The sequence below is a fragment of the Coregonus lavaretus genome (genome assembly GCF_964263955.1).
Source record: "Coregonus lavaretus genome assembly, chromosome: 8".
NCBI classification, from domain to species: Eukaryota; Metazoa; Chordata; class Actinopteri; order Salmoniformes; family Salmonidae; genus Coregonus; species Coregonus lavaretus.
Genome location: NC_139995.1, coordinates 37,611,178 through 37,621,876, shown reverse-complemented (window position 1 = coordinate 37,621,876; position 10,699 = coordinate 37,611,178). Strand labels below are relative to the sequence as shown.

The following is a 10,699-nucleotide window of genomic DNA, read 5'->3' as shown; positions in this document are numbered from 1 at the left end:
CTGTCTACTAATAATCTATTCACAATAGACTTCCTCAAAACTTCCACTATGCACATCATTATCCTTCCGCGGGGAAACATTTCAAGAAAGCGCCATGCCTACAATGCGGTGTGGTGAGGGGCGGGAATCGAGAGTAAGGAAAAGCGAGGGAGAGGCGGAGCCTGCTTGTGTGTATCATTAGTGTGTGTGTGTGTGTGTGTGTGTGTGTGTATCAGCGTGCGTGTGCGGGCGCCGCGCTCGCTCGTCCCTCCTCCTCTAGACAAACCACCCCCACACCCCTCCTGAGTCTGCAACTCACTGCCTTTCCTCACCTCACAGTCAAGAACAGAGGAACGGAATGGATACGGAAGGGAGCCAAAGCAGCCTGTCCTCCGTGGACAACTCCCCCCACGACCCTTGGTAAATCTCCCGCGCCGTCTCACCAGCGCCTTGGCCTTGCTTGCTTCCCTATGTATGAGAGATAACAGTGGATTTGGTTTGTGTGGAGCCGACCGGAGCGCGGAGACAAAAGACAGGCAGGCATGCTTGTTTTGATGTGCTGTGCTCTCCAATGTGGTCCGCTCAACCGTGTATCAATGCCGCTCATCCGGGCAGGACCCTATCACTATTATATTTTTGTCTTTGAGTGAGGAGATAGCTATTGTAACAACTTTTTCTTTCCATTTGGAGAGCACTTGATTACAGTATTTTCTCGTAAGCATTATACCGGCCCGACTTAACCACTCTTGCCTTCACAACATGGCCGATTTCCCCCCCGTTACTTTATTTCAGTTATTGTGTAGCCTATATAAATCTGTCAATTGCAGTTTGGTTTTAGTGTCTGAGTTCTGTTTTACGGTAATATGTTGTTCTACACTTCTTACTCTCGCCTTTATTTCTCCCATCCAGCAAAATGTTCATCGGGGGTCTCAGTTGGCAGACAACACAAGGTGAGCTGTCCCGCGAGCGACTTTTCAAAGTCCCTGGATGCAAATAGAATGCTTAGATTTAGGCTAGTGTTATTAGCCGTTTTATATACTATGTGTAGAAGAATTCTTACCGTTGTTCAGTGGACTATGTGAAACTCTCTGAAGTTTGTAAAAAAAAAAAAAAACAGTTCATAGTTTATAGCCTATGCTGCCGAAATCAAAGCTTTCATTCAACGAGGATCATTAGGCAACGCAGGATTTAGACTGCAGACTGAAACAGCCGAGACGATATGGGATTAACATTGTAAATTAGGACTAGTATAAAATCGTTTTTTAATGTTTAAAACTATTTTATCTTATTTGGGCGGTTGGTTACCATATGGAACACGTTTTTCCTTTTGATATCTGATTGAAGCAGGTGAGAACATCGTGCCTTTTGCAGCGTTGAGGGTGTTTTTGTTTGTGATATCGCATTGTTGCGCTTGTAACAGCGTCATTGAGGCCATTCATTCAATAGAATACAGTGTTATTAAAAAACTCATTGTTTGTAAACTGTTGCCTATAGTTATTTTAAAAGTATAGCCTAATCAGCTTATTTGTATAGCCTACGTTATCACAATTGTGAAGTAACTATGGTCGTATCAACATATTATAACATGGGTTATCAACCATGAGTTGAATAGTCAACGCTTATCCTACTTTCAATGAACGACGTTTCGACAGACAAACAACAACGTGGTCTTGCTCAGTTGCGTTATCTGTCGTTGTAAATACATTATTATCGCCTACATTGAAAGGATTTGGAACACGGTTCGACATCCTTACATATGTTGTTTTTTTACAGAGGGTTTGAATGAATACTTCTGTAAATTCGGCGAGGTGAAGGAGTGTATGGTGATGCGAGATCCAGTTACGAAGAGATCAAGGTAAGGAGGCGTGCGCACCTCACCGTCCTATCATAGGCGCGCTCTCATTGGTTTATTTTCTTTATAGCTGGGGGCGATAGTTTGTGTTTTGTTGTGTCAGCCTGTTATAATTCAAAGGCAATGTTTTTTTCTTCAGGGGATTCGGGTTTGTCACATACATAGACCAAGCTGGTGTGGATAAAGTTTTGGCGCAAAACAGACATGAGCTGGATTCTAAAACAGTAAGTTTATGCTGGCATCCTTATATTTATTTAATCTGATTTTAATAGAAAAGTCAGTTTTATTATTAGGCCTACATGCATCTATGTATTTTATATGGATGCAGTTGTTCTTAGTCAGTCTGTTTCTTATGACATGTTATGCCATAATGTTGTATACCATGTGATGAAAAGGTAGGCCCTGGTAGTAATGTTTGGGGATACTATGGGAGCCTCTCTCCTCCCCTACCACCAAATCCTGGTTTAGGGCAGCCAACATGAAAGGTTCTTTCTTGCTGTTCGTCACCATGGTTACCTGGGGACCGAGACAGGGAGGAGGAGGAGGCTTCAGCTCTCTCTCTCAAACCAAAAAGAAAGAAGAGTTTTAGACCCCAAAAAATGTTAGGGCTGTAAAACATGTAAAAGACCCATGGGCGGCGCACAAGGTAGGGGAGGGTTTGGCCGGCAGGGATGTGGGTTCGTTTCCCACGGGGGCCAGTATGAAAAAACAAACAAAAAAACATGTATGCATTCACTAACTGTAAGTCGCTCTGGATAAGAGCGTCTGCTAAATGACTACAATTGTAAAAAAAAATGTTAAATAAGTTGGGTTGTAACTGATTGTGAGTTCGTAAAACTGTTAAATTAAGTTTAACCAACATTAGAGAACTGTTTAGATTAAGTTAAGCCTACAAAACATGAAGCGGTACATTGTTGTCAACTAGGTCCTGAGTTCAGTCCTTGCCTGTGATAACTTCATAGAATTCTTCATAAAAGGTCAACTCCATAGAATTGGTTATGTCAGTATTTCCCAAACTAGGGGTTGCGACCCATGTTGTGTTGCCTGATTTGAATATGGGGTTGCAAGAGAAACTCAAGAAAAAAAAACGTGCTTGGTTTATAGAACCGCGGTTACTTCAGTAACATCTGGTAACTGCTAGATTCCCTTGTAATAAACAGAGCGATTTCTGTTTTCTTCCTACAAATGTGGCTCTATGTTTTGAATAGTTTAAGCTACAAAATATTATGACCCCATCACTGAAAGATAAGACTCTCAGAAACACGTACGTGTCTTCTGTTTCCCTCTACAATGCCCACAAGCCGCGCAGGACTCGTTAGAACAGCGTGTACAAGACCAGGCAATAAATCAGACCTGGGGGGGGAGGGGAGAACATAATTATGTAATTTTCATAGCCCCAATTAAAAAAGTTAACATTGGCCATTGATTACATCACCTTTTTACATGGTTGGGTCGCAATTTATTTTAAATATCAAAATGGGGTCGCGGGCCAAAAAAGTTTGGGAACCTCTGGGCGATGTTGACTTCAGTGTTGTAGTACTCGAGACCGGTCTTGTCTTGGTGTCGAACACATTTGTACTCGGTCTTGACTCTGTCTCGTAATTTCTTCCCAAGACCAGCAGAGTAAAAAAACTAATCATTATCAGCTTCCATTCAGTAAGCGCATAAAACTGCTTTGCCAGGCCAAATATATACACTCCTTTCTTGAAACATTAATACCTGCAGTCTTTATATCTAGTATAGACATGTTTGCTCAGTGGCGAACTTATTGGACATAGGCCTTCAGTGTGTGACAGGTTTGTGATGCTGAAAGGACAGCAACCGTAATACCAGCGCACTCATGTAGGAGTGCACTTTTTGTAAAACACAAAGGGCCAGTGACGTAGTGGAGGGTATGCGCTGGTATATGCCGTATACCCACTTTTTTTTGTGCCTATAGTCACTTCTTATTCCCCACTGATGCTTATCAAAGTAGTGTAGTGGAGGTATACAACTTATCAATTATGTTGTACAATAGAGAAATCATGCACAAAGTAGCCTACACAATCACAAAGCACGTGAAATATATTCACATGCGCGCCGCACACATAGCCTAGTTTCACTGGAATATAATCTGCAGGCAGCAAGAGCGCACATCTCTCAACTGGTTTTGACATGGAGCAGCTCACAGAAGAATGACATTGGTAGCCGGTAGGGTAGGTAGGAAAGACGTTTAAATGTATGATATCTACCAGAAAATGCTCACTAAGGCAACAATGGGTATGCAAACCAGGTATTGAAAAAGTTTGGTCCGAAGTCATGGTTAGTGGGCTATTTGTGATGCGCAATTCAGTCATCATGCCCTGTTTGCATCAGGAGCCTAGGCATGGGTGGGCCTGGGTGGACACAGGCCCACCCAACAAGATTGAGCAAAAACAGAAAAAGAAGACATTATTATTACAAAAATACTCCTCAGTACCCTCCCCAAAATATATATTTGTCTTTTTCCCAGACCTCCAAAAGGGTCTCCTGATGTGGTTTAAGCATTGTTGTTGACTTAGAACATCACATTTCTTTTGTTTTTCTATTTTAAAAAGTGTGATTTAGAGAGTGCAAATCTGAAGAATATATAGGAAAACGAATATATATATTCTTCCACACAGGGTGCCTCTCTTTCGCTGGGCAGGCCGTTTGGGAAATTATTAGCAACATTTGAGTATACCAACCTCTCCAGGCACCACTACACCAAATGCAACAATGTTTCACACAGAAGTTATTTTCAAAGAAATGTCTAACAACAGCAAGCAAGCTGCAATAAAAAAACACAGTTCCACTCACCAGATGATGCTAATTTAAAACTTAACATCTTGTTGAAAGTTATTATTGAAAAGGGAGAAGCTAGCAAATTAGCAACAACATCCTCTTCGATAACACCTGTTGCAATCGCTGCAAACTAGCCTACAACAAAATATAGTTAGCTAGACAGTGACTGCTCACTATTGCGCAGTGACCTGTTGGCCTTTGAGAAGGCAGAAGTTTCCATATGTTTTTTGTAAAAACGGTCCCACCCATTACAAGTCAAAATGTGATTGGTTGATTCCACTGTCACTCCAAAATGTTGCCCTAATACAGTTGAATGGCAGATTCCTTCTATCTAGCTTCTGATGGCCTAGCCAATGGCTGACTTAGCTAGCTAGATTTATCTCCCCAGAGACCACTAAAGAAAAATCCTGATTGGATATTTTTTTCTCTTCAGTGTTAACCCTTTCCTTTCCAACAAAAACTGAAGCGATTAAATCCGAACATCATTGAAAAGAATAATGTAATTAGAATTATTATTGTTCTTGTAATTATTTTATAAATCCTTGGCCCTTCTCTGAAGGTGTAGAAGGCCCTCATTGAGTGGCTCTATTTTCCCTTAGCATGTATGTTTTCACCATTCTGAATGTCTAAAGAATCTATATGTTCTTCTGAAATATGAACACAGAAATACTGGACATTTTGAACTCTTATTTGTATTTATTAAGGATCCCCATTAGTTCCTGCCAAGGCAGCAGCTACTCTTCCTGGGGTCCAGGAACATTAAGACAGTTATTTACAATTAAAAATATTATTGGTGTCAATTTGACAAAATTACAATCATGGTCTTGAATTGGACTCACATTTTTCTTAGTCTCGGACCCCTTGTCACCCTCTCGGTCTTGACTCGTTCTCGCCCCCCCGGTCTTGGTATTAAATCGGTCTCGCTTTAGGTGGACTCGACCACAACACTGGTTGACTTGAATGGAAATGTCAGTTCTATTCAATCTAATTCTATGGATAAGACTAGTCTTTGAAGAAACCGGTGATGCCACACACAGTAACATAACCGTTGATGATGCTTGTGTCTAAACACTTGTTTGTTGTTGATGGCCAACACAAAGATTGATTGCTGCTAATGTCAATATTTCAATGACTATACAAGGTGTGAATATGTGTCTGTGTGATTTTGTGTTGGTCATGCATACAGCTTTGTCAGCAATGGATGTTTCTCCATCCCCCACCCCCTCGATACACACACTCTCACGTGTGCACACAGTACTATTACCACCGACACACACACTGCCTAGCCCTAGAGGGATAACATTTGACAGTGAAAGGTGAGAGAGAGGGGGAGGATAGAAGGCAAGTGTGGTTACATGACGCAGGTCTGTTGCCCTGGGTGAAATCAGTCACATCCACAGGGGACATAATGGTGACTCCACAGCCTAGTGGGACTTTTGTCTCCATATCAACTCTCTTTTAGCATTTGAAGATGAATGCAGCATGTACTGCTGCCACCAATGCAGAGCCATCCCAAGGACAACAGCCACTATGCCATAAAGACATATTTACATTTTTGTCATTTAGCAGATGCTGTTATCCATAGCAACTTACAGTAGTGAGTGCATACATTTGCGTACTTTTTCATCCTGCCCCTCGTGAGAATCGAACCCACAACCCTGGCATTGCAAGCACCATGCTCTACCAACTGAGTCATACGGCAGTGGTTGTGTAGGACGTTGATTTACAGGTCCTTAGTTACATAGCTTTGACTAAACTAAAACGTGTTTTTCAGTTACAATTAATCTCTTCAATATTGGTCACACTTTATGATCCAATAATATGCCTATTAGAATTTTTCCCAAAGGAGCAAAGCAAGTGCACTGATGTTATAGCTACAGTCTATAGATTCTACAGTAATTACAGTAAAAGTAGGGTTTTTGTGGATACAGTGAACACATTGTCATAACATGGTAGAGATACAGTATGTTTGTGAAGACGTTGAGTTGTATTCATACGACCACCACTCCAAATGAATCACCTGTTCAAGACAGATAAAAATACTATTACGTTAACTATCTTATAAATAGATTGCACCATTTATATCTTGTTGTTTACTTGATCGAGGTGGTAATGTGTTTTTGTGTAACCCCGTTGGTATTTTATAGCCTGGTTGTCGTCTCTGTTCAGCTATTACATTCCACTCCTTGTACACATCTTTTGCATATGACACAAAGAGTCAAATGTTACAGAGACAGGTACTCAGACTAGGTATTTTACGCTTCAGAAATTGTTTGAAATCAGGAGCAGATGTGTGTTGGGTGTCATGGCGATGTATCTGTGGATCCTAGTTACAGTAGGCCTTGTATTGTCAGAAGTGTGTTTGTGCGTGTGTTTCTCAATCTGATCTTTGAATATCTTATGAGCTAGGTGACATTTGAAGACCCCGGGCTCTACTGTGTCGATGTGTGTGTGTAAAAGTGTGATGGTCAATCATTGTGTTACCGTGTCTGGATAACGCAGTGCATAATGTTTAAGAATGAGCGGGGCGTCTGTGATGCTAATGCTAGGCCATAGGTAGGAGGAGGCCAAGCCTCTGCAATCACAGCAGGGTTTGGTTTGGGACATATCACCCTGAAAGGAGGTTGTTGTGGCCATGTTGAGGGTTGAATGGTCTACCACGGCAGGGACACCATTTTTGATTTTATAACAATATTTTGTTTCAGCTCACCTTGTTATGTTTCGGTGTGCTGAAAATGTCTGGTGTGCTGATTTCACATACAGTACGTCAATTGATAAATTGTGTCTCTGTGTAATTGGAAAAAAACATACTCAATTTTGGTGTTCCAGTCTCCCTTACTTTGTCTCTCGCTTTATCTCTCTCTATCTGACTCTATCTCACCTTCTCCCTGCCTATCTATTCACCTATTTCATTCTGTCCTCTTTTTGTACTATCTCTTCTACTTTCCTTGTGCACTTTTACCTCTTGAACACTCCCCGCCTCCATCCCTCCAAACCGTTTTACCCTCTCTCCCTTGTGGATGGCTATTGTTTGACCAGCATGAGATGAGATGAGAAGGAGAGTGAAATTCCTTTCTGGAATTAGAAAGAATGTTCCATGCTTTGAGTGTTTTTTTCGATGCTCACCCCATGGAGGGTGAGAAAGAAACAGAGAGAGAGAGAAAGTGAGAGAAAGGCCAAGGTGAATGAGAGGGGTTTGGCAGTAGGAATGGGGGCAAGTTTAAGCGCTTTGAAAAGCAGTGACAATACGCTTGACACTGTAAAAGCAAAGAGCTGGGGACAAATAGAAGAGTCGTGATTTATTTTTGGCAACTACTTGATTAGGAAAGTCTGTGTTACCTACTGTAATTCAGATGGAAAACATAGCACAGTCTAATCATATAAAGGACCAAGATGTGTGCGAATAAGTCAAATGTCTTTGATGAACCTTTTACTGCAGTGGGCTAAATCAGGGTCACACAGAGTGATTCTTGGTAGTCTTAACATGGTTATGGGCTTAAGAAAAAGAAGACACCTGTACTATGTCAGATATAGTGGTCATTGACTGCAGGAAAGGGCTACATCATGCAGAGATGTCAAGGGTAGTTTTGCATGAAAATTCGAGTTACTCGCCCATATCTCAAGACGACTTTCATGTTGTTATTGACAATAACAGTATTGACCAATTGAATAGGTTTTTATGAGCGAGGCATATTGGTGATGTTGTTTTGGCATGAAGACAGAGTCCTACTTGTTTGGCTGCTTCAGAGGACTCGGACACAGGGAAGTAGTGTGATGTAGTGCATAGAGGACCTGAGTGTTATTGCCTGGTCTGGAGTAAGACTATCCAGGGTCGTTTTTTATTAGTGCACCTAATGGAAAACGTTTTGTAGCGGAAAATGGAAATGAGTCTTTCTTATTGGACTAGTCCACATAGTCCCAGTTTAAGTAATTTTTCTTCCATTTGATGCCTAATGAACACGACCCTGGTCCCATTTTGACTATGCAAAACAAATATAGTCTATTACTAATAGACTTTAGCACATCAAATCGTCGTCATTAGTACGAAGTAAGTTTGGATTGCATGGATTTCCTATGCACATAGTCAAATTCCAAGCCCACACAATTTTTTTGTGGCTGTTCTAGTCCAACACAGCTAAGTAAACCAATCAGTTCGTTAGGTATGTTAGTCCTGCTGCATTGAATATACCTCATGAAGAGTGTGAGAAAGAGAAAGAACTTTGGTTACACTCTAATATCTTATTTGAAGGTCATAAACTGCTGATTTATGTTATTATTACTTGTAGTTAACCATTGCATTAGATTAATACACAATTATGTTGGTTATGATTTAGGCAGATTACTGGCCCTTGTAACAATGCTTTATACATACATGTATTTACTGATTTTAATTCATACATGAATGGACAATTTACTGATGTTAGTAATTCTAGAGCAGTTTAGTGATGCCACGGGCCTGGTTAAAGTTAGCTAGCAATGCTAACACGGCTCACCAAGAAAAGGCTATTAAATGTTTTTGTCACAAGGGGAAAACTCATTACCGGACTCAGAGCAAGCAAAGAGATTTAGCATGATGACAAAATCTGCTACGCTTGCAAATCTGTTCATTGGATTTGGCTGTGTGTCTGTTCACTAATGGGTGATTGGTCTCCATATGGAGTGAGACCTAAAAATACTAAATATGGGGTGAGAACTAGGTTAGCATTAACATTAGCTGTTAGCACTGCCCCAGGTCATGGCTCTGTGGAGATTAGCTCTCTGGTGGTGACAGGGGCAGAGGAGACGACAAGGGGATGGATGAGAAGATGGAAAGGCGAGAGAGACAGACAGAAAGGCCCTGGTCTGTAATTAGTATGAATCTGAAAGGCACCTAATCGGATTGAAGGAAACAAACTGGTGCTTCTGAAGTATAGCATCATCCCCGAGTGTGTATCTGCCCTCCTGAAGGAAGTAATAAGTCGCACTCACACACACAAACACACACACACGAAAACACACGCACACAGACACAGGTTGTCCTAGCTGGGTCTTAGGGGTAGGGGGCCTCATTAGTGGACTTCGTTAACTAATTACTCTGCCATTGTTCAGCAGTGCAGATTGACCCCGATAGCCCAGACCCAAATCCAATCGCTGTCCACAGAGTGACACAATAGCCTAGCCACCTTCCAAATGTCTTGGTATGGCTGTTTCTAAACAGATGTATTTTATGTGTTGAATTATGAGGTGATAGGATAGGATAGCACACTTTCGTTAACTATTTGTGTGTGTTTTCCTTACAAACATTTTGTGAATGAGAGATTGTTAGAAAAAGCAGTGATTTGGTGGATCATATTGTGTGGGTGTGCGTGTGTGTTTTATGTGTTTAACCGCACAATGAGGGTGTGTGGGGTGGGTTGGGGGATCCCCTGTTCCTCTGTGGGCCCATCTGTTTTGTCCTCCTTTTGTCCTGTTAATTAATGAAATCAGAAGGCTGCCTACTGGGCTAGGACTCCCTGCTCACAAACTGGGGAGTTTTTGTTTTAAAATGAATGGCCACGCTCTCTCTTTCCCCTTCTCTCACTCTTTCCCCTTCTCTCTCTCTTTCCCCTTCTCTCTCTCTTTCCCCTTCTCTCTCTCTTGCCCCTTCTCTCTCTCTTTCCCCTTCTCTCTCTCTTTCCCCTTCTCTCTCTCTTTCCCCTTCTCTCACTCTTTCCCCTTCTCTCACTCTTTCCCCTTCTCTCACTCTTTCCCCTTCTCCCACTCTTTCCCCTTCTCTCTCTCTTTCCTCTTCTCTCTCTCTTTCCCCTTCTCTCACTCTTTCCCCTTCTCTCACATATTTTCCTCTCTTCCTCGATCTAGGCCTATCTCCCTCTCTCTTTCCTTCCTTTTCACCCTCTCCGGTTTACATTTACGGTACATTTTAGTCATTTAGCAGACACTCTTATCCAGAGAGACTTACAGGAGCAATTAGTGTTAAGTGCCTAGCTCAAGGGCACATCGACAGATTTTTCACCTAGTCGGCTCGGGGATTCGAACCAACAACCTTTCTGTTTCTTGCCAAAAGCTTTTAAAGGGATACTTTAAAGC

The 10,699-nt window shown here is 41.7% G+C and overlaps 1 protein-coding gene across 1 annotated transcript in view; it reads left to right on the top strand.

The window, feature by feature from the left end:
* Window positions 1–337: 337 nt before the first annotated feature.
* The window catches only part of LOC311134040 (RNA-binding protein Musashi homolog 1-like), a gene marked incomplete at both ends in the record, with an annotated part of 28,356 nt that continues 17,994 nt past the window's right edge, over window positions 338–10,699 (top strand). Inside the window, 4 exons of the mRNA XM_084167646.1 lie at window positions 338–399; window positions 889–929; window positions 1,753–1,834; window positions 1,971–2,055. Coding sequence (XP_084023772.1) covers window positions 338–399; window positions 889–929; window positions 1,753–1,834; window positions 1,971–2,055 — 270 coding nt within the window. The remainder of the gene's footprint in view (window positions 400–888; window positions 930–1,752; window positions 1,835–1,970; window positions 2,056–10,699) is intronic.